General features: G+C 49.4%; 1 protein-coding gene across 2 annotated transcripts; it reads left to right on the top strand.

Annotated features, from left to right (window-relative positions):
- The first annotated feature begins 7,053 nt into the window (after positions 1 to 7,053).
- LOC104375832 (DNA topoisomerase I mitochondrial) lies at positions 7,054 to 23,023 on the top strand. 2 transcript variants are annotated; one of them, XM_009982288.2, is made up of 14 exons: positions 9,008 to 9,105; positions 10,273 to 10,388; positions 13,035 to 13,156; positions 14,484 to 14,606; positions 15,141 to 15,328; positions 16,072 to 16,216; positions 17,070 to 17,213; positions 17,729 to 17,914; positions 18,535 to 18,603; positions 19,700 to 19,814; positions 20,514 to 20,641; positions 21,396 to 21,490; positions 22,185 to 22,334; positions 22,921 to 23,023. In XM_009982288.2, exons 1-14 carry the CDS (start codon positions 9,008 to 9,010, stop codon positions 23,021 to 23,023), a joined length of 1,782 nt encoding a protein of 593 aa, XP_009980590.2. The 2 variants fall into 2 exon arrangements, with proteins under 2 accessions (XP_009980598.2, XP_009980590.2); XM_009982296.2 differs by lacking the exons at positions 9,008 to 9,105; positions 22,921 to 23,023 and adding an exon at positions 7,054 to 7,904 and having other exon boundaries at positions 22,185 to 22,338.
- The last annotated feature ends 567 nt before the right edge of the window (positions 23,024 to 23,590 follow it).

Here is a 23,590-nt window from a genome sequence, read left to right as displayed (position 1 = left end):
GGCTCAGCAAAGGCTGGTAAAATATGGAGATTTTCAATGTGTTTTCCACTCCTTGAAAAGTTTGCATGTTTTGTTGTGCTCTGTAGCTTGTCCTTCTCTCCTTGAGAAGTCCCTTTTTTTTTCTTCAATGGTAAAGGTCTTTTATGGGTGGGGGCCACCTTGGCATTGTTTGAATATGATCTTTGTTTCTACCGTTCTCTCAGACCTTGAGGTTTCTAGGGGGAGCAGTGATTTGGGGGGGAGGTGGGTCTGGCTGCTCCAGCCATGAGAAGGAGAGGTGGAAGGTGGGTGATGGCCACCCAGCTGCCTGCTTTGGTGGGGAAAGTCAATATCTTAATTTTGCTCTTTTTTCTTTGTTGTGTGGGGTTTTTTTTTTTATGATTACTTTCCATTGTTGTGGCTTTCTGGATGTAATTAGGACCTGGGTAATACTTGCTACATACCCTGGGCTGTTCTGAGGGTGCAAATTGACCCCAGCACGCAACCCTGATCTACCCACCTGGAGCTGTGAATTCCTATACTATGGGAATGGGGGTGGCTTTCCTTTTATTTTAGCAGCAATTTTATTTCTACCATCTCCAACAGCAGCTCAGGGACTGAGCTAAAGTCTCTTCTGTTTGATGTTCTGCTTGGGTCTTTGTTAAAGTTGAGCTTGGCCCTGTGGGCACCTGCAAACTTCAGGGTTGAGCTGTGGAGCAAGCATCTGTTGAGGTTTCCTCTGAGAGCAAAACTGGGGTGCTACCAGCCCTGTGTTGTTGTTTCCATCTTGTTGCAGTGACCACCCTCGAGGACGCTGCCTTAGCCTTGTACCACATCTCAAAGAGCTGGTGGATGACAGAGCCATGGGGGTCTCAAGAGCCAGTGGAGCAAAGAACAGCAGTAGGTGGGTACCATGGGGTATGGCGGGGGATTTTAAGGGGTTTACAGCATGATGTTATCGCATTTGCTGCAGGTGATTCTGTTGGGCAGCTCAGCCCTAAAGTGGTCAACAGGGAAATCTCTCCCGATTTCCCTTTGGGAGCCTTTTTTCTGATGCTGCTGGACATAAGAGTTAGGCAGTGTGACATCATGCTGTGGCTTATTTCCATCACCAAGGGTTTGCTGCAGGCATCGCTTCCTTGGCCTTGATAAGGTGAACTTGCTCTTGTCCCCAGGAAGAGAAAGAGCAAGTCAGAGGAAGGTCAGGAGATACCAAAGGTGCCCAGGGGAAAGGCTGTGAAGAAAGAGCCAGAGGAAATACCATGCATGGTGCAGGTACCAGGCAGCTCTCACCATGCCCAGGTGTTGGGGTGACCCTCGTGACTGTCCCCAGTGTTTTGTGGGCATCAAACCCACTGCATGAGCTTCTTTCTTTCTTACACGGTTCTATCCCAACGTGCAGCCCCCTTTGGTAAAAGGGAAGAAGAAGAAGAGATTGCCTGAGGTCAAGGAGAAGCCGCTGCAGGAAAACATCATCAGCAGGTAACTCCTTGGCTGGGTGGGGAAGGGCTGATGGTGGCAGCTGGGGAGGAGATGGGAGCTGCAGGGCTTTGCGCCCCACTGGGGTTCCACGTGTGGGTTCACCCCAGAGTCATGCATGGGAGTGCCGCATCCAAGTCTGCTCCCCTTGGGCTGCTTTGATTATCAAAAAAAGGTTTTTTAATTGGGGGGGAAAAAACTTGTGTTCCTTCTCTGTCTTCTTTTTTGGCCAAGAAGCTCCCTAAAGCAAGAGGCTGTGAAAGGGAAAAGTCTGCGGGATGGGATCCAAGAGGAGGAGGGAGCTGCATCCGGGTCGGTATGTGGTGGCCTCTGCACTGAAAGATTAAGGAGCACTTGTGTGGTTTGCTCTCAAGGGAGCTGTGAGGATGCTGTCCTACAGCTTGTGGTTGTGTGCAAGCCCCTAAAAGATCCTTTGAGCATCTTGAATTAAATTAAAGAGTAAATTGCCTGAAGCTCATGTGCCCTGCTAGCAGATGCACGTGGCATTGGGGCTGAATTGGTCACGTTTTGGTGTTGGACCAAGAGGATGAGCTGGCACTAGTGGGGAGCACCAGGACACAGGTGACGCAGTTGCTTCCCAAACAGGAGGTTGGGATTGGTGTCATCCTGACTGCATCCTTTTCTGAAGGGTTTGGTCCTTCCTACTGTTCTTGTGATGATGATGGTGAGCACAGACCCTGACTGGTTCCCCCCTATGTTTTGCTTTGCCCACATTAAGGTATTGCAATTGTCCTCTTGGTGTGTAAAACCATTGAATCATAGAATGGTTTGGGTTGGAAGGGACCTTAAAGATCATCTAGTTCCAACCCCCCTGCTACAGGCAGGGATACCTTCCAGTAGATCAGGTGGCTCAAAGCCTCATCCAACCTGACCTTGAATGCTTCCAGGGATGGGGCATCCACAGCTGCCCTGGACAACCTCTTCCAGTGCCTCGTGACCCTCAAATGGAAGAATTTCTTCCTTAAATCTAACCCAAATCTCCCCTTTTTCAGTTTAAAGCCATTGCCCCTTGTCCTGTCACTACATGCCCTTGCAAAAAGTCCCCCTCCAGCTTTCAAAAACCAGCAAAGGTGCTTTTTTCCCCTTCCCCGTGATGAGTCTCCATCCCTTTTGCAAACAACATCTGAAACGTCAGCAAACTCTCCTGGATGGATGTGATCAGAGCTGCAACCTTGAAACTCCCCAAGGGTGCCTGCGGTCGGTGTCCTGGTGTTGCTGGGTGTTCCCGGTGCAAGCACCAGGCATTTGCATGCAGGATTTTTCTGAAGATCGTGGCTGTCTCCTCTTGAATTTACCACCCTGATTTCTGACAGCAACTGAAGGATTGTGAATTCGAGGGCAGGCGTATTCCCAGGGAGCGAAAGCGTACATTGCCATAACCAACCTATAATTAACTCCGTTGTGTGTTGTGTGTTTTTTTTTTTTTTCCCCTTAATGAGTTAACCCAGCAGCTTCTCAGCAGAAGCTTTCAAGAAAAATCTCTGTGTGGTTTTGGCCTCTCTTGAAAGCCTTCGGAAGAGAAACTTGGGGAAGCCGGAATTTATAACGAGAGCCTTGATGCTTGGCAAGCATTGGGTGAAGCTGGGATGGGTTTCAGGGCACTGCGAGGTTAGACGTAGCCTTGCTTGGCCAAGAGCAGAAGAACCTGGCTTCAGCTTTCAAAATGAGCGTGCCAAAGTGTGATGATATTTCCGGTGGCCACCATGGGTCAGCTCTTAGGGCTCTGTTTGAGTCCCCTCTGAGCTCACTTTCTTTTAGGTCCTGTCCCTGTTTTCCCTATGCTTTGCTTTTTCTTTCTTCTTGTCCTCTGTTCACCCTTGTTGTACTTCCCACCCCGTGGCTTTGCCCCCCACCTCCCTTTCCCCCTTGCCATCTGCTACAAGGGTCATTTAATCTTCTAAGGACCAAGCTGGCGTGGATGCACACAATCTGTCATTTGATGCATCTTTGTTTTGGAGCCCTCCCATCCCGTCTGCTGTTCTGGACTGGTGTCCCTGATAACACCAACACATCTAATGAACACGATGGTTAAGGAAGGGTGACAGTTTTCATGTATTTCCTCTATAAAATACCTTTTCAGTGTTGTTGGAAGGAAGACAGGGATTTCTGAACCTCATGAAACCTCAAAGCTCTCCTTGTGGTTGGGGGTGTTAGTTGATGAGAAGCTCACCATGAGCCAGCACCGTGCACTGGCAGCCCAGAAAGCCAACCGTGTCCTGGGCTGCATCCAGAGCAGCGTGGGCAGCAGGTCAGGGAGGGGATTCTGCCCCTCTGCTCTTCTCTGTGAGACACCCCTGCAGTGCTGCCTTCAGCTCTGGGGCCCACAACTTAAGAAGGACATGGAGCTGCTGGAGTGCATCCAGAGGAGGCCACGAAGATTATGAGAGGGCTGAAGCATTTCTCCTCTGAAGACAGGCTGAGAGAGCTAGAGTTCTTCATCTGGACTAGCAGCCTTTCAGTACCTAAAGGGCCTACAAGAAAGCAGGAGAAGGACTTTGGACAAGGATGTGTAGTGATAGGACATGGGGCAATGGCTTTAAACCAAAAGATGGCATGTTTCAATGGGATCTAAGGAAGAAATTCTTCCCTCTGAGGGTGGTGAGGTACCGGACCAGTTTGCCCAGAGGAGTTGCGGATGCCCCATCCCTGGAACTGTTCAAGGCCAGATTGGATGGGGTTTTGAGCAACCTGGTGTAGAGGAAAGTGTCCCTGCCCATGGTGAGAGGGTTGGAACTAAATGGTCTTTAAGGTCCCTTCCAACACAAAGTGTTCTGTGATTCTATGAAAAGCCTGCTGTTTTAGGCTCCTGGTTTCTAGCCAAGGTGGCTGAGGAAGGGCAAGGTGATGTCAGTGGGATGTGGGTGCTGTGTCCTTGCTGGCTGCCATCACAGGGGATGGGTAATGGCTTGGGGGTGATGCTGCTATTGGGGTACTCATGCCAGGTAACCTTTCCCAGATCAACACTGTTAATATCTTTCAGGAGAAGGTCAAATCAACCCTCCACCAAGGACCATCAGTGGGGCTGAAAGACTCTTCAAGGTAAGTTGGGCTACTTTCTGAATGCTTTTTTCCTGGACAACTGGAAATTTGCCCATTCTCTTCTTGCCATGAGGTTGCACAGCCCTGTTTTTTCCTCCTGTATCACTGAGACCACCCTGCTGCTGCTGCCTTCATTGGCAGCTTGGCCACGTCCTGGTGCCTTCTGTGACCTTGGAGCTTGACGAAAACATCCCAAGTGGAATTTGCGGCCCCATCCTGGGATTTGAGGGTGGAGAGGGAGGCTCTTGGCCCTGTCCAACCTCTCCAAGATGCTCGAGTCAGCAGGGCGCGATCGCTCAGATGCACATACCTACATAAACACAGAGGTAGGCGGTGGGGAAACGCTACTGGGGACAACCAGCCTCGCAAAGCCTGGGAAAAGGGTGTTTCTTCCTCTTGCCCCATGCTAGATCTGGGCAGAGATAGGAACCCGGATTCATAAAGCTGTCCCTTAGCAGGCTAATCCTCTCTGCGTCTTAGAGGCAGGGGCTTTCATGTCTGTCGAGAGGCCTCTAATAAGACCTTCTGGGGAAGGAGCCGATCCCAAAAGGCGGCAGGACTTTGCCTTCTGAGTCATGAATCTGCTGGTGCTCAGCTGCTAATGAGATTGGAGGGGCTGAGCGTGTTTTGCCGAGCTGTTTACTCTAATGAGTTTAGTGGAGATTGTGTAATATGTGCTCCAGCTGTACCAAAAAAGCATCTGGCCCCTGGTTTGGTCTTTTTTTTTGGGGGGGGGGAGGGGGTATCTTGCTGTTTCCACCCCAAATGGACTAAAATGTCTAAATGAACTTTTAGAAATGGGCCAAAAATCTTCCTTTCCCTTGCGGAAACTACGACTGCAGGATGTTTTGGCCAAAAGCAGAAATCGTGGCTCTGCTTTCTTTGTGCTCTCCTGGATGTGTAGGAGAGACATCACCACCCTCCTTGGATGGAGAAACCTGGCTTCCCAGCTCCTACCTGGGTGGCATCAGGGCAGCTGGTTGTGCTTCCAAACTGGCCCTGCCGAGGGGTGCCAGGAGTGGGGAGGGAAAAAGGCAGGCGATGGGTTTGACCCATGGACTGGTGCAAGGGCCTGAGCTCAGCTCCAAGCTTCCCTAGCATGGGCTGGAGAAGTGTGGCTCTGATTGCTTTTTTACCTACTGACCTGGAGAAAATGTAGGTGTTTTGGAGGCTTCTGGTTATTTTACAGTGGTGCAGGTCACAAGCTGGGGATATGATGCTCTGTAGCCTGACAGGCATCTCAGCTGGGAGGTGACAATGACCCAGCAGTGACAACCCCAAGCTTCTCTGTGGGCAAGGGGACACCAGGACTTCAATCTTGTCAAGATGTAGGCTCAGTCTACAAGATGTAGGCTTGGCTTAGGCAGTGCTTGCTAATCATAGAATGGTTTGGGTTGGAAGGAACCTTAAAGATCATCTAGTTTCAACCCCCCTGCCATGGGCAGGGACACATTCCACTAGATAAGGTTGCTTAATTTCCTCATTCATCTCTTGCTTTGCTTTTTTGGAATATGAGTGACTTAAAGATGAGATTCTCAACTCCTTGCCTGGCTTGGAGAAGCCTTAGGAGAAAGTATTTTATAGGGGCAGGTTGATGCTTTATAATGTTTACAAGTCCCACTGAAATCCCCAAAATTCACCTGACCTCTCTGCTGACCAGGGAAATGTTCCTGCATTCCCCACCCATACTGGTGATGGTGGAGCTCATGGATCCGGACACTCCTTGTCCTGCAGCTTGTTGTGTTGTTCAAGTTGTGTCCTTCCCTGTTGTACCAATGCTCAGGCTGCCTTCTTGGGTAGGGAGTGAGAGAGCCTGTTCCCATAGAGTCAGGAGATGTGTCCCATCACAAGATCTCCTCCTCCAGCGTGTCCACAAGGCTCAGCCTGTTGCCACCTCTGTCCTGCTTTCTGTTGGTGCTGCCAAACCTTGCAAACCTGTCCCCTTCTCTAGGAAGAGGTGTCTCTGGGGACATTTCCTTGAGGCCTCCCCCTACTTGGTCTAGAGACCTCTCTGATCCTGCTCACTTGAGCTTCCTCATCCCATAAACTGCAACCTGGGGCCATTTCCCACAGGGATCAGACAGTGCTTCTTTGGGATATCTCCATCTGCTGCAGCACCTGTGGTGTTGCCATGCTTAAAGGGAAACAAGGATGTATTTTTTTTTTTTGAGAAATCCCCTGATTTTGCATGTAAGAGGTGGAGGCTGATGGTCACCAACGCGGTGAGAAGTGGCTGTGCTTTTGCTGTAGGTCACAGCGCAAACCTCGGAGAGCGGGACCCACGGCAGGACAGCAGCTCTCAGCGACCAAGGCTGGAGTTGGGGTAGGAAACCCAGGGGACTGTCACCTGGACCCAATCCTGCATGGGACGTGTCCCTTACCACCTCCTTTGTACTCCTGGGCTTTGGGATAATCTCTCTCCTTTCCCAACTTCAACACTTCTCTGCTTCTCGCTGCTTCCCACAGGTTTTGAAGCCAAGTGATGGTGTTGCTGGTGGGGCTGCAACCCTCTCTGGAGAACCTGGGGCTTCAGAGATGGCTTTGGGGGTCACCACTATGAAGGAGGGTGAGGAGGAGGAGCTGGACCCTCCTGTCCCACAGCAGCAAGGGAATGCTCAAGACTCGAAAAAGAAAAGAGAGAAGAAGCAAGAACAAAGGAAGCAGCAGGAAAATGGATTGCTGGGAAAAGGAAGGAGGAAGAAGGATGAATTTGAGGAAAACCTTGGGGATGTGATGGAGGACATGGAGGAGGAGGAGGGTGCTGGTGAGGAGAGGAATCGAGCAGTGGGACGGAGCAGAGCCAAGCGAGGGAGCAGCAGCACTCGGGGTCGGGGTGATGGGAGGCAAAAGCAGAAGGGGAAAGCAGAGAAGCGCAAGAAGATGAAAACGGAGGAGGAGGAGAAGATGGGGAGGAAGAAAATAAAGAAGGAAAAAATGTTGGAAGAGGAGCAAGAGCTGGAGAAGGCAGATGAGGAGGAGGGAGGGAAAGGAGCGAGAGATGAACTGGAGGAGAGAAATGGGATGGGAAAGGAAAGCATAAAGAAGGAAGAAGAGGAGATGGAGGAAAAGGAAGTGGAGGAAAAAGGGGATGAAGGATGGGGAGAAACACGGAGCACAGAGATTGGGCAGGAGGAGGAGGATGAGGCAGGGAAGGCAGATGTGCCAGGGAAAGAGAAAAAGCGGAAAATCAGGGAGAAAAAGCCAGAGGGAGAAATGAAGAAAGAGAAGGGGAAGAAGAGCAAAGAGAAGAATAAAGAGGAAGAGACCCCAGGGAAAACCCGGAAAAGGAAATCTAAGGAAGAAGGAGAAGAAAAAGACAACAAAAAAGCTAAAAAGGAGGAGAAAGAGGAAGAAAAGAAAGCAGAGGCAGAAAACAAGTGGAAGTGGTAAGTGTCCTGCATGCCTTTGGCCTGTGGGCAGGTCCAACACTAATGCACTTGGGGCTTTAGTTTCATTTTTTAAGGTAAGACTGTGAAAAATCTAGTTTATTACTATTTTTTTAACTGCTCTGCTGTGTTTTCTTAAGCCTTGAGCTCAGCACCCTTGCCAGGAGGAAAGGGTTGAGAGGTCCTGAATACACAATAATGTTTGTACAATAGGTTTTTTCACTCTTATAACAGTATATAATCTATATTCCTCCTGAGATGGCTTTACTGGTGCCCAGCTAGAGAAGGGAGATGCTTATGACTGGTGAACAGAGATGATTTGCCCAACCTGCTGTAAAAAAAACAACTTCCAAAACGGTGGGACTCCTATCAGATAGTTGTAGAGGATACAAAGAAGATGTGTGGGGGTTTTTTTGTGTTAGTTTGGGTTTTTTTTTCCCCTTTTGCAGCAGTTTTTGGATGATCCAGGCAAGTTTTTTGGCAGGAGAGCATTGGGAAAGGATGTATGAGTGGGCCTGATGGATACTGCGTTTTTATTATTTTTCTTTTTCCGAGGTGGCAAGGAGCAGTGGCCACTTGGTGTCACTCTCTCTCAAAGCATCCTAATATCTGGGGACAGAAAAGGAACATTTAGGGGTACTGGGTGCTTTGGAGCCTGTTGCAAACCTGGATTGTGGGGAGCTGCTAGGATGTTATCCCAGACAGGGATGCCCGTAGGTGCCTGGACCTTTGGGACAGCTCTTGTGGGGCACAGGGTGGCATGAAAAGTGGGACTATGTGGCTTTTTTTTTTTGCTAAGTAATGCCTTGTTTGGGGGGGGGCTAGAGCCTGGTACAGAGGTGAGAGGCTGATACGTAGCATCAGCTCGATTTGCTGTGGTTTTACCCCGAAACACGTGCCAGGACTACATTTCCCAGAAGGCTTCACTGCCTTTGCATGTGGGGAGTGCCACAAACTGGACTGCTTGGACATAGTGGTGGCTTCTCATGGTGATGCCTTGGGTACCACCATTGTGCCCCGGTGGGTAACGGGGTACCAGGGTAGGATGCTTGGGGTGACCCAGCCATCCATCAACCTCGTCGTCTCCGTGGGTGGCCGGTGGCATGTACCGACGTCTGGCCTCCTCGCTGCTTGGCCGTGGGGTCCAACACCCCCAGCTCGCCCCCGTTTGCCTCCGGCTGAGTTCGGGGGGCTGCAGAAGGTGAGTGCAGGTGATCCTTTCCCGAGGAAGGGAATCATGTGGGTTTGGGAGGAGAGACAGAGCCCTGGCTGCAGATCACCCTTGCAGCTGCCTGCTGAGATGCTTTCAGCCACGTTTTCTGTCGCTCGTTCATTTTTCTTTAATATCTTTTATTTTATTCCTATGTTCTCCTGGCACAATGTGCCTTTCGACGCGATTCATTTATTCCACTCCGCTTCCCGTAGGGAGGAGGAAGGTCAGAAATACTTCCGGGGCACTGCTGAGCAAGAAACGCTGGGGTTTTGGTTTTGATTATTTTTTTTTTTCTTCTTCCCCACGGTGAAATCTTGCTGTGTTTTCCCAGCAATCCTTGTTTTCCCAGTGATCCTGGGGTGAATGGGCAGGTGCCTGGCTGGCGCTCAGCTGCAGGGTGCAGATCTCCTGCCTGTCCCATGCACTGCCATCAGCAAACTTCTCTGGCAGGCATCGTGTTCCCCTGATACTGGGTTATTTTAATTTTGTTTTAATCTTCAGGGCGAGTGTGTTCATTATTTTTTTTATTATAAAATTTTTAAAGTCATCGTTTCTCACCTAAGGCTTGTGGTGACTTCAAAGTCCTAATTGCTCTACGGGGAGGAGAGATGCTTTAAGATTTTATTTGCACTAAGATCATAAATATAAATAGTATGGGGTGGCGGTCTCCTAGCCACGAACGTGGTGTGGTGTGAGCTCCTCCTCTGGGATAAGCACATGAGCTTTTTTGTGTGCTTTTTAAAAAAAAAAAAAAAAAAAAATGCGGTGAGGTCCAATGAGGAAAGGAGAGAATTTTTTAACCCTTGCAGCCTCTTTTTCGTGTGAGCTGAGAAACCATCATGGCTCAGCAGTGGGGTCTCGATGCCTGTCCCCATGGATTTGACTGCCCCATCCATCCTTTTGCTCTCCTGCTGTGTTCTTCTGTGTCACTGCACTGAGCATGTCTCCTTCAAGACGCCTTTCCCTGGGTCACATTGCAGTCTTCCTTGTTTGAAAGAATGGGGAAACTGAGGCAGTAGCAGAGACGGCTGGATTTCACCTGAGTTTTGTGGCAACCCTTGCTGCTCACAGACAATCTTCCTGGTGTGACCATGGGAGAAGGTCCCAGATCCCAGAATGGGGATGTTCTCATGAGTCCCTGTGCGTCTGTCTCAGGTGGGAAGAGGAGAAGAAGGAAGATGGGGTAAAGTGGACGCAGCTGGAGCATCGAGGACCCTACTTCGCCCCTCTGTATGAGCCGCTGCCTGATGATGTGCAGTTTTATTACGATGGTATGTCTGCCTTGTGGTGGGACCTGGGGCATGTGGAGTTGTCTTCTGCCTGGCTGAAGAGCCGGTATCATCTTTTACATGGTGAGGGGAGACTTGCAGACCACAAATTATTAAAGGGCCTGAATATCCCATTGGATAAAGCCTGAACCGCCGGTTAAAGCCGGAGGGTTTTCCACATGGTAGGAATTACGGGGTTATTGGGGAACTAATGAGCCCCTGATGGTTGTAGGGTGCTTCATGTGTCCCTTCCATGCAGAGAGCCCTGGGCAGGATGAGGTGTCCTGTGCTACTGCCTGCAGCTGGTTTTAGTGTGGACCTGAGACTTGTACTTCTTCTCACAGCCTCTGCTGGCTGCAGGACATGCAGTGGTGGGGCTGGACTCTAAGTTTCTTGAGGGGAAGCAATGCATCTTGGTGCTGTTGCCTGAAGTCCTTGTGTATCTCTTGCAAAGATGAACTGGGGGTGGGAAGAAACATTTTTTTTTTCTTCATTAAGATGATGCTTTGGGGTTTGAGCTTTAAGTCCAGCTCATGCACGTCTTTATTTTCCCAGCTTGCAGTGTAGTTTTACTTTTGATAAGAGATGCAGTTTGCCTGTCCCATGGCCTCAGGGACTGACACATCACTTGCCCTCCAAGGCATTTGCAGGATTTGACTGGATTGCTCCAAGCTCTCAGTCACAGCTCCCTGTGTTGTCCCCAGGGCCACCACGCATCACCTTATAGCAGCTCAGTGCATGAGTGAGGGGCTGAGGGATCGGTAGGACAGATTCAGGTCTCTGCTGTTCTCCTTGGTTTCTCACTATGGCTGCTGGGCTATCTTCTCCTCTCTGCTCTCAGCTTCATTCCTGAACTGTTTTCTGGTAGACCAAGGGAAGGAGGCAACTAGGACCTTAAGGCTTGGGCCAAGAGATGCTGGAGATGGAACAGGACTGCAGTCTCATGGGGTCTTAGAATCACAGAATGGTTTGTGTTGAAAGGGACCTTAAAGATTATCTAGTTCCAAACCCCTGCGATGGGCAAGGACACCTTCCCCTAGATGAGGTTGCTCAAAGCCTCATCCAACCTGGCCCTGAACACTTTCAGGGATGGAGCAGCCACAGCTTCTCTGGGCAACCTGTTCCAGTGCCTCACCATCCTCAGAGGAAGAAATTCTTCCTTGGATCTAATTGAAATCTCTCCTCTTTCAGTTTAAAGCCATTGTCCTATCACTACACGGCCTTGTAAAAAGTTCGTCTCCAGCTTTCTTGATGGCTCCCTTTAAGTACTGGAAAGCTGCTAGAAGGTGTCCCTGGAGCCTTCTCTTCTCCAGGCTGAACAGCCCCACTCTCTGTCTTTATAGCAGAGGATCATCTTTGTGGCCTCCTCTGTCTTTATAGCAGAGGATCATCTTTGTGGCCTCCTCTGGACTTGCTCCAACAGGTCCATGTCCTTCTTGGAGTGGGTCCAGAGGAGGACCACGAAGATCACTGAGGCTTCCTATACCTTGTGGTTCTCTTACTGTTTAAAAAAATAAAACAAAATTTGGGGAAATGAGGTGTCTGACAATGCTGTCACTAGAGGGCACTGCTGGGACATCGATGGGGCTGTCGGGGACACTTTTTGGCTCTACGAGGAATAGCCCTGGCAGCTATCTGTAGTCCTGCATAGACTTTGGACCTTCTCTGCGGCCTGTGAGCTGTTGGAGACCCATCTGTGTGTTGTGTACATCTAGGCTGGTGGCTTTGCCGTGGGATCGTGGCTGATGCTGGCTTGTTTGTGAAAAGGTGTCACCATCCCTGGATGAAAAAAGTGTTTGTGGAGAGGCAACAGCACCAAGTAGGAAGGGACCATGGCTGAGCTGGTGTGTGTATGTTGTCATGGGACTACAATAAGGCTGTGACCCGCCATCCTCTGCAGTTCAGATGGAGGTCAGGAACCCCAAAAAACAGTGTCTGGTGCAGGTAGGATTGAACCATCCTCTGGAGCTCTGCAGGATGCTTTTCCTCCAGCTTGCCTAGAAAAAATTATTTTGAAGTATTAGTTTCCTAAGAAGAGCCAAGATGTTCCTTGGATCCACTAGATCTCTTTGCTCTAGCCAAAGAGCTCAGGAGAGGATGGTGGCTTTGCCGCATTCAAGAAGTTATCCAAGATCCACTGGACAACCATGAGAGGTTCTTGCATCTGTTATCTGTTGCACAAATCTCAGCTTTGAGCTTCCCATGATTGTTCTGTCTGCATGGGAAAGTATTTGAGATGAAACCTCTGCAAGTAGGATCCTGGCTATTCAGCATGGTCCTGAAAGTGATCATGGTCAGAAAGCAAACCTTTCCATGTTGTCCTGTGGAATTATTAGTTTGGGACTCATCATGGTGACTGCTGAAAGCCCTGTGGCTCAGTGACCTGAACATAAATCAGGATTTCCACTCTCCCAGAAAAGAAAATGAGGTGTGTGATTGCAAGATGAGCTACGTCAGCATCCTGCTGTGCCAAGTGCTCTGGGTATTGATCTGCAGATGAGGCTGTGCCCAAGTCTTGCCAGTGTCTGTTCTCACCCCTTATCCCTGTTTTGGCACCATGTTGAGCATGGGGACACACTGAACAACTGCCTGGGGCTGCAGGGTTGGGCTGTCCCCATAACTGATGCTAAAAGTCCTCTCCCTTCTTAGGCAAACCCCTGAAGTTGAGCCTGACCACGGAGGAAATTGCCACCTTCTATGCCAAAATGCTCGATCACGAGTACACGACCAAGGAGATCTTCCAGAACAACTTCTTCAATGACTGGAGGAAGGTACTTTCCCTGCAGAGGCTTCCTTGCTGTCCATACTCCACATTAAACACTTAGCATTAAACTTGTCATCTCCAGGCAGACCCTTGGCTGCAGTGGAATGGAGGAGATCAGGGTTTGTTTTGTGGCTTAATTCCTTACAATTATGAGGTCCTAAACTTTATGATTGATTTCCTTGCTGCCTGTGGATTTGGGCTGGGACTTGTTGTCTGTAGCATCTTTAAGTGCTTCATGTTGTGCCCTCTGAGTTGTAGTGGTGCTACCTAAGAAAGCAAATGCTGGGCCTTGCAAACAGCTTTGATACCTGTTTGGGGCATATGTCCCTCTGAAGGATTGACCTCGTGGTCCTGCAGCACCATGGCTTAGACCACAAGTGAAAGAGACCTCTACTAGGGCAAGTTCACATACCCCAAAAACTGTTTGTTACAATCTATTTGGTCTCTGCGAGGTGCTTGTGGACTGCTTGTTTCCACAGTAGAGGTTAGAGGTTGCTCCACCCCAGAGCTGGCTGCATTTTAGGATCATAGAACGGTCTGAGTTGTGAAGGGACCTTCAAGATCATCTAGTTTCAAACTCCCTGCCACAAACAGGGACACCTTCCCCTAGATCAGGTTGCTCAAAGCCTCATCCAACCTGGCCTTCAACACTTTGAGGGATGGGGCAGCCACAACTTATCTGGGCAACCTGGTCCAGTGCCTCACCACCCTCAATGTAAGAAATTCTTCCTTATCTCTAATCAAAATTTCCCCTCTTTCAGTTTAAAGCCATTGCCCCTTGTCCTATCACTACATGCCCTTGGAAAAAGTCCCTCTCCAGCTTTTTTGGAGGCCCCCTTTAAGTATCCGAGGGCTGCTATAAGATCACCCTGGAGCCTTCCCTTCTCCGTGCTGAACAGCCCCAACTCTCAGCCTGTCTTCATAGCAGAGGTGCTCCAGCCCTCGGATCATCTTCATGGCCTCCTCTAGACTCACTCCAGCAGCTCCATGTCCTTGCGTTGGGGACTCCGGAGCTGAATGCAGTATTTCAGGTCTCATGAGAGCAGAGTAGAGGGGCAGAATCTCCTCCCTTGACCTGTTGCCAACGCTGCTTTTCCTTTGCTGTGGGTGCAGACTCAGATGTCCAGACGGAGCCTGGCCACCTGCCATGGCAGCTTTGTCCATGAGTGGATGTGTCTAGGATAGCTGGGGTGTCTACTTCCTTCTGATTTTTCTGAAGAACTGGCATGTCAGTCTGTCCTTCCTTTTCTGTCAAGGAGAGGCATAGGCAGCAGCTCTGTGCAGAGTCGTTTTTGCCTCCTGGCTTTACCCAGCCCCTCTCATATCTTGCTCAGGAGATGACCTCAGAGGAGCAAGAGATAATCCAAGACCTGGACAAGTGTGACTTCAGGGAGATCCACAAGTACTTTGTGGACAAAAATGAGGCACGGAAAGCACTCTCCAAAGAAGAGAAGCAGGTGAGAACTGTTTGCTGTGACATCTGGGACTGGCTGATATGTTTTGACACCAGCTTGGGTATTTCAGTTCCTGCTTGTCTCTTTTCCTGGTGTTATGCCCTGACCAGGGACCTGTTTAGCTTCTGGACCAGCTCCATCTCTCCATGACCATCACACCCTTCTTCATTAAGTTTATCTGCAGAGGCTGCATGTTTCATGGGTTTGCAGGGTACCAGTCATCCTCAGACCACGATTTGAGGTCCTGCCCTGTCCAGAGGATGGTGGCCCTTGCTAAGGGGCTGGTGGCACACAGGCTTTGCTCCATCAGTGTCTCATATGAGGACAGCATCGCCATGAGGGTTTGCAAAGTGGGTGGAGATGAGGCGTTTGTTGGGACTGGACTTGATCCCATGCTCACGTCTTCCTCCAATCCTTTGAACTCTGCCGTTCCAGCCTTGCTTTCTCCAGGCAAAGGAGGGTAGCAATAGGTAGGCATGAGTCATGGGGTTTTGTTTTCATCCTGTGGGGTGATGGTGGGGTTGTTGTTCTTTTCAGAAACTGAAGGAGGAGGCGGATAAGATCCAGGAGGAATATGGGTACTGCATGCTTGACGGGCACCGGGAGAAGATAGGCAACTTCAAAACCGAGCCACCAGGGTTGTTCCGTGGACGTGGTGACCACCCCAAAATGGGCATGCTGAAGAAGAGGATCATGCCAGAAGATGTTGTCATCAACTGCAGCAAGTGAGTCGCCATGGAAAGAGCTGAGCTCCCTAAAGCTGAGCTGTTTTTGGGACTGGGATAAACAACACACCTCCTCTGCCTTGAGTTGCTGTGGGTTTTTGTTGTCTCCTACAATCACTGCTTGGCACACCCTGGGGCTTGAACTCACTGGAGACCTTCTGTCACCTCCTGCTCACCTCCAAGTATCTACTTTGCAGTTAGGTCTGGCCTCTACTTTCTCTGTGGATGTGCAGTGACCAGGGAAGCTGTTCAGCAGCTGCCACCTCTCACTGTTGCCTGCAATGTTCACCCAACATTCACTGCAAACACTGCAGTGGTCCTACAGCCTCTCTGAAGAAGCAACAACTTTTTTTTTCCATTCCCTGTGCTCCTCTTACAAACAAAGCCATCCCTTCTCATTTGATGGGTCCCCCATGCTGGCTGGAGGGAGAAAAAGCAGTGGTTGGCATAAGAGTGTTTGCCCTCTAAGTTACATGAGTTGTGTTGGTCTTAACTACCCATATGAAGACCTTGCAGCCGTGATTCTGAACACTCCCAACCAGCCCAGCAAGTTCTCCTGTTGTCCCCAGCATCCAAAGGATAAAGACCTGATCATGTTGTGGAGCAATTTGGGTGGGCTGTATGTTTTCAGCAAGTAATGCTGCAATGTGTTGACCATCCTTGGCTCACTGTAAAGAAGCATTTGAGCTGACGACCTGTTTCTTCTTCATGGTCCAAAGGCTGTAACCCTGCTCTGCCCGCAGGGACTCCAGGATCCCCAAGCCACCAGAAGGGCACAAGTGGAAGGAGATACGCTTTGACAACACCGTTACCTGGCTGGCCTCATGGACGGAAAACATCCAGAACACTTTGAAGTACATCATGCTGAACCCCAGCTCCAAGCTGAAGGTTGGAGTGATGCTGCTGTTCGGGCAGAGCTGTTGCCTGTTGGGCCACCAGCTTTTTGCCCGATGAAATGGTCAGGGGAAAGCGCAGATGTAGCATGTCAACAAAAATGTACTTCCCTGCCTAAAACATGGTAAACCAAATTAATTGGGATGCCATTGGGTGGTGAGAGGAAAAGGACAGAGATTACTGTTAAGCATCCATCTGTTCTAGGGGATGGGCTGCTGCTGGCAGAGCCGTCCCTGTGCCATGCTGCTCATGTGTATCCAGGGAAGGCTGTTGAAAGCCAAGCAGGGGCTGAGAAGGTCCACGGAGATCTGATCTGTGGGATTGAATTCATTTTTGCCAGGAAATGGAGGGTAGGGGAAGGTGAGACCACCATCTGTAGTGCCACAGGAGAGAGGGAGTGAATGCTGTGGGGAGAGAAAGGTGATTTAAAGCTATTTCCAGTCCTCAAAGCAAATAAGGAGACTGCGTTCAAGTTGGACACAACCGAGCAAGTGCATTGTGTCTGTCCGCATTGGTGGTGTCCAAGCAGCAGCCGTGACCATGTGGTGCTTGACATTTGGCTCCTCACTTGCTGTGTGCTGGCTGCTAGCTGATGGAGGACACCCCCAGACTATGAGTAGCTCAGACTTGGCTAAGATCCCAGGTCCATCACAGCCAGCAGAGAGCACAGAAACCCTAGACGAGGTGTTTTCTGCTCTGATTTTTCCACTTTATGGATTTTTCTCAAGAAAACAATGAGGTTTGAGCAGTGTTTAGGTGCTGATGGTGTTCCCAGAGTAGCGTTTGACTGGTAGGGGTGGAAGGAAGATGGGTCACTGGGTGAAAATGTCTTGGCCTCTCTTTCCAGGGGGAGAAGGACTGGCAGAAATATGAGGTAGCCCGGCGCTTAAAGGATGTTGTCCACAAAATCCGTGCTCAGTATCGAGCCGACTGGAAGTCCAAGGAGATGAAGAAGCGGCAAAGAGCAGTGGCCCTCTATTTCATTGATAAGGTATCCACAGCCTCACCCTGGCCCCAAGGTCCCCTATCCCTGTTGAGGTTTGAGCTTAGCTTACCTGATCTACTTCACCCCGTAGATTTTTGGTGTCTGGTGGCTGTACTAGCCAGGTTTGCTCCTCATGAGGCCTCTGGCAATGATCATGGAGGATGGTGGCTCCTACTATCTGCTGATGCTTTTGTGTGACAGTGTGGGAGCTGTACTGTCCTTCTTGGACGTTACTTGCACGTGTGTCTCTGCATGATGGCAAAGGCCTCACTGGAGAGCTGGATAACTCTGTTCTGGGGGGTTATTTTGTTTTTTTTTTTTTAGAGCAGTGAAATAATCTCCTGTTGGAGGCAGTCACTGCTTGGTTTCCACCAGGGTCCCAGCAGTCATTCAGTGAGGCACTGTCCTGAGAAATCTTTCTTTCCACCTCACACTTCCCTTAGCATCCATATCCCCTTTAATAACCTTGGAAAAGAGGAATAAAGGTGGGTTGGGATAGATGACTTGCTGTCTACTTCCAGCTGGCACTGCGAGCCGGCAATGAGAAGGAGGAAGGTGAGACTGCGGACACGGTTGGCTGCTGCTCCTTGCGAGTGGAGCACATCAAGCTACACCCCGAGCTGGATGGGCAGGAGCACGTGGTGGAGTTCGACTTCCTTGGGAAAGACTCGATCCGTTACTACAACAAAGTGTCGGTGGAGAAGCTGGTGAGTGAGGCAGAAACGGAAGCAGCGGCCAGCATGGCAATTCAGTGCACGGTTAGCTGGGTGGCTCAGTTGACTCAGCGGTCATTGGTCCCAAATCGGCATCTGAAATCAGTTGCAAAGGTGCCTCCTGTGCTTTAACACCATGGTGACAACATGTGTGTGAGATGTAACAGTTCTGGGTGATGAGGACGCACACGTGCTTACCCTGACCTCGAGAATGAGAAGAAAATTTGGTGTGTACAGCTTTCAAGGTTGTTTTAACCTATGGACCATGAGAGAGAAGTCCTGCCTTCTGCTGGAGCATTGTCAGTTGACTGGTGGGCATTAAGACTTGAACTGTCATCACGGATGTTTTAATTTTTGCTTTTAATGGTGTTTGTGGGGAAACTGGAGTGCTAGGGATAGCAGAGTTGGGAGTGGGAAACAGCCTATGGCACCAGTGGCTTTGAGGTCCCAGTAGAAGCCCTTGAAGTTGAGCAGGTTGGTGGTGTAGTAGGATGTGTATTCCACGAGTCGGAATCTGGGTCTATCTGAATGAGGAGACAAATGGAGATGAGGGAGATACTTGGGATTGATTTGCTCCTTGTCCCTGGCCGGGGCCATCCTTTCTGCCTCTTTAGGTGTTCAAGAACCTGCAGCTGTTCATGAAGAACAAGGACCCAGGAGATGACCTCTTTGACAGGCTTAACGTGAGTTGTCACCTTTGTGCTCTTGAAATGGCATTGATGGCCCAGAGGGAGTAGAAGCAAATCCATGACACCCTTGTCCAGCCTGCAAGCTCACAGGCTCTACTGCTACATCAGTGTCATCCTTTACCCTCGTTCTAACTCTTTCCTCTCCAGGGACACCACTGTTACTGTTTGAGCACCGTGTTGGAATGCTGTGATATAGTTTTTTTCCCATCCTCTTTCTGCACTGGTAGCATCTCTGTTTCCCCAAATGCAGGCTTGGTTGCCTGCTTGCACCCATAAGTAACCCATGTCACCACTAAGGAGGTGACTTTCTGCTCCTTCCCTCCTTTAACTCATCTGCTTGGGCTTTTTTTAGCCTGGGAAGGCCTGCCCACACACATGTTGCTCAGGGTGTTGCTCAACACCATTGCTGGAGATGTCAAACCTCAACAGTTTGAGGCTTTCACACCTTGCTGGGGCTCAGCGGAAGTGTGAGAGGCTGCAGGAGTACAGGGATGCTGGAATGTTGTGCTGCAGCCTTCCCTTCTGAGCTACTCCCCTGCAAAAACCTCTCCTCCCTCCTCTTCCTCGGTATAGGATATGGGGTGCTGCCACCCATGCTCCTCTTCTGCCTGCATCCCCTAAAAAGCCACTTGCCCATCTTTCCTCTGAAGAGGCTGCTCCTCTCTGGTTATATAGGATTTATCTGTGATAGATTTTTGGTACAAGTAAGGCTTCCTCCAAACTCCAGATGATTACTCCTAGCATCTTCTGTTTCCAGTCCAACTGCAGCCCCATGTGCTCCATAGAACAGAGATCAGATGTGATATGTGAGATGTGATGCGAGATATCTCCTCTTGGACGTAGATGGGTAGAAATTGTTGACTTCCAGATAAATTCTGTGTGGATTTAGGTGGAGTTTGTGCCAGTTTTTGGTAGATGAGGGCCTGACCCAACAAGTATATCTGCAAACTGCAGGAGATTTTTTTTTTTAAGGCCTAATTTGGTTGCTTAGGCAGAAAATGGTCTGCAAAGCAAGTGCTTTATTGTCCTGACTTCTCCTTGTTCTCTTCCTTCTTTTCTCCTTTACTTTGTCCTATTTTGCTTCCTCCAGACATGCATTTTGAACAGGCACCTTCAGAGTCTGATGGATGGTTTGACTGCCAAAGTGTTCAGGACCTACAATGCCTCCATCACCCTGCAGGAGCAGCTCAAGGCACTCACTAACTGTGAGTTACTAGCAGTGTTCATGGTCTCACCAGCTGTGTTGTATGACTGATGGGCTCAGCGATGTCCATCTGTTGCCTTGGGACCCCCAGAACAGCTGCCCATCCTTCCTTGGCAGCTGATGCAGCACATTGTAGGGTGCTATGTAACTTCTGGAAGTGTGCAGCAGGTAAGGAACCATGCTGAGAAACAGTTACCTGCTCAGCGATAGTCTGGCTAACAGATAGCCAAGGTGGGAGTATTTCTTTTTCCCCTTTTATGTTACTGGTTGGTTACATCATTGCAAAGGAAGAAATTCTTCACCATGAGGGTGATGAGGCACTGGACCAGGTTGCCCAGAGAAGTTGTGGATGCCCCATCCCTGGAAGTGTTCAAGGCCAGGTTGGATGAGGCTTTGAGCAACCTGGTGTAGTGAAGGGTGTCCCTGGCCATGGCAGGGGAGTTGGAACTAGATGATCTTGAAGGTCCCTTCCAACCCTAAACCATTCTATGATTATTTTTGCCTGCCTTGGATGCATGAGTGATGAGACAGTGTCAGACTTAGTGATGCTCAAGTGTCCTTCACCAATTTCCACAGCCAGTATTGCTCTCCCTTAGAAATAGGATGGGAAAGGCAAACAACTTGCTGTTGTTCTGGTCTCTTCCTTGCCTTCCCCAGCTACCAGAAAGGAGACATAGTGATGCTTCCATTTATTTTCCAGCTGAAGACAACGTTGCGGGAAAGCTCCTCTCCTACAACCGAGCTAACCGAGCTGTGGCCATCCTGTGCAACCATCAGAGGTCTACACCAAAAACCTTTGAGAAATCAATGCAAAACCTCCAGACCAAGGTGAGACATACAAAATTGAGAACCCCTAGATCTGATCTCACTTCTGACTTTTTTTTGGGGGGGGTGCTGGGACAGGAAACAAGGAGAGTGAATGACCTGATGTCTAAAGAGATCACATTGATCAAGTGTGGCAGGGAATGAACCAGGAATAGTGGCTTTTTTATTCATTGCAGAGACATCAGCAACCCAAGGGTGGAGAGGGATGGGGCAAGCTCAAATGCTGGATGAAGCACATTGAGCATAGAGTTTGTGTTGGTTGGATTTTTTTTATCACTTGGTGTCTTCAAACCAAGCTGGGTGCCTTTTGTGATGGCACAGCTTGGACACAGTTAGCGTGGGACCAGAGAAACTGATTTTCCTGTCTGGCTGTTTGCAGGAGGATCAGCTGAAGCTTAATGGATCTGCTATAGAAATATCTCAAACTACCACTTTTAATTGTCCTCAGCTTTTGTTCATGCTCTACTGGTGAGCTTGGGACTTTGCAGAGGGCTCCAGCACTGTCACGAGCCAGTCGGTCTCTGGCAGTTGCTCAAGAAGAACAGATAAGATCTGCGAGTGTTTTTGACATCTGTGCTGTGAGAATCTTTTGCAAGATGCTAAGAAATATTTGAGCTCCAGCAAGTGCTGCAGGGGCAAGTTTTTGAGGCTGGAAAGAAACTGAGGAGCAGTGTGGCAAAAGAAATGGAAAGAGGGAGGCAGCTGAAATTTCCAGGGAGGACAGGGGCATGGGTTGACTTTGCAGTTACCTTCACAGATTGATGCCAAGAAGCAACAGGTAGAAGAAGCCCAGCAGGAGCTGAAAAAAGCTGAAGATGAGTTTGAAGACACAAAAGATGCCAAAGCAGAAGCGTGAGTGACTCTTCCTGCTGACTTGGAGTTATCCTATAAATGTCATCGTGCAAAGGATGCTTAGCTTGAGGTTGGAGCTGAGGATACACACACTGGCCCTGATGCATGTTCTTGTGGGATGCTTGAGTGGTGGATTGCAGCCTGTCTGATCTCTGCAGTAGTCAGTGCATGGGGTCTGTCCAAATTTGTGCCCCCTCTCAGAGCCCAGATAGAACTTGCTGCCCAAAGATAGGAGAAGGCTGCAGGAGAGAAGCAAGAGTTGTATTTTATGTTTTACTCTGGGGTTTCTTGTTTTCTGCTCCTGCCTGGTGTTGCTGAGATGCAGAGCAGGTTGTCAGAGATGGTCGTTGCTCATGGAGCCTGGATTTGAGGGGGTGGTCTTTGCTGAGTGGTGGCTTTTGTGCTTGTCCCACTTTGGTAATAATAATTCTATTTTTAGAAGTGTCTTATGAGGTTGGTGTACTTGGGAAATGGGTTGGTGCTGAATGGCATGTTCCACTTTGCCATTCTGGAGTATTTCTAGGCTCAAGCCTTACAGGTCTTAATGTGAGTGTAGAGCCTGCTCTGAGGTGAAGCTTGTTGACTTCCTGTTGTGCTCTCAGGCAGCAGCAGACCAAGAGAACTTCTCTGTATTTCACCTCTGGTGCTTTTCCCCTTTAACATTCCATCTGTGTTGCTTTTCCTCTGCCCTCAGCAATGTGGAGAAGAAAAAGAAGCTGTTGAAGCGGCTGGAAGAGCAGTTGGCCAAGTTGAACGTCCAGGCCACAGATAAGGAGGAGAACAAGCAGATAGCTCTGGGCACGTCCAAGCTGAACTACCTGGACCCCAGGATTAGCATAGCTTGGTAAATCTTGGGCATGCTATGGGGCCCATGTTCCCTTAGAGACATGCAGATCACCTAGCACTGCTTAGGGAGGGGGACAAACACACGCCTAAGCCTTTGGGGGAAAGCAATAAACTTAGGTTCTGCCCAGAGAAACCTGCCCAAGCCCTGGAGATTTCATAGATTTCATAGATTTCTAGGTTGGAAAAGACAGATCATCCAGTCCAACTGTCCCTAATCTCCCATTAAACCATATCCCTAAGTAGTTCATCCACCCTTTTCTTAAACACATCCAGGGATGGGGACTCAACCACCTCCCTGGGCAGCCTAAATGATGAGATGAGATGTTGGGAAGGCCAGCTAAACCCAAAGCTAAGGCTTCCATTGCTGCAAATAGCTGTTTGCAGGATGTTCCTTCTGGGTTTAGGGCAAGAAGGAGTCATTTTGTATGTCTTTATTGGCAGTGGCACATAGTTTCTTCAGGAGCTTTGGGGCTAATGGGTTTGCAGGGGTGAAAGGTGCTGCACCCTGAGCAGAGAGGACCGCTGTGGTGGGAGCAGAGAGGGATGGGTTGCACATCCCCTCTGTTGTCTCGTGGTCTCTACAGGTGCAAGAAGTTCGGTGTGCCCATTGAGAAGATCTACAACAAGACACAGAGGGAGAAGTTTGCCTGGGCGATCGACATGGCTGACGAGGACTTTGAATTCTGAGACAGTGCCTTTTGTGTGAAGTTGTGCTCGTTTGGTGCTGTTGGAAAGCTTTCTTTTTTTTACTGGTGCTGTTGGAAAGCTTTTTTTTTACATGCTGCTGTGTTTGCTGCAAGGGTGAGGCTGGGGGCTTGTCTAATGAAAGAGCAGTTGGCCAAGTTGAACATCCAGGCCACGGATAAGGAGGTGGATAATAATACCCTTTGATACGGGTATTTTGTGCCTTTTTTGAATATGAAAGAAAACACCCAGTTTCTTGTTGAAACAGGTATTTCTGACTTGCAACACTCATCCTGACCACAGTGACTCTGACGTGAACTTTTAATTCCTCTTCAGAGTTGCCAAGTTCTTCAGATCTTATGTTTCCTCCTTCAGAGTCTTAATTGTGTTGATGAACAAGATTAGATCTAATCCTGCTTGATGGTATTGGAGCTGTGCTGCCCTTTTCAGACTCTCTGAATTGGCTTGATGGGGAAACACAAGGCAATGACAGCACCAAAACAGGCAGCTGCAGTATAAGACCTGGGCTTGGGTCAGAGATGCACTGGAAGGAGGGAGAAAATCCCAGAG

This window comes from Tauraco erythrolophus, chromosome 3, assembly GCF_009769465.1.
Source record: "Tauraco erythrolophus isolate bTauEry1 chromosome 3, bTauEry1.pri, whole genome shotgun sequence".
Lineage (NCBI taxonomy): Eukaryota > Metazoa > Chordata > Aves > Musophagiformes > Musophagidae > Tauraco > Tauraco erythrolophus.
Note: the sequence above shows the minus strand (reverse complement) of the source record. Positions and strands in the feature narration are given on the sequence as shown.

Excerpts from the sequence above, each read along its gene's own strand:
- LOC104375832 (XM_009982296.2), top strand. The coding sequence starts at position 7,054 with ATGGCTTTGGGGGTCACCACTATGAAGGAGGGTGAGGAGGAGGAGCTG. Across the intron at positions 13,157-14,483 it reads TCTTCAATGACTGGAGGAAG|GAGATGACCTCAGAGGAGCA; the intron begins GTACTTTCCCTG and ends TATCTTGCTCAG. Across the intron at positions 20,642-21,395 it reads TGCAAAACCTCCAGACCAAG|ATTGATGCCAAGAAGCAACA; the intron begins GTGAGACATACA and ends TTACCTTCACAG.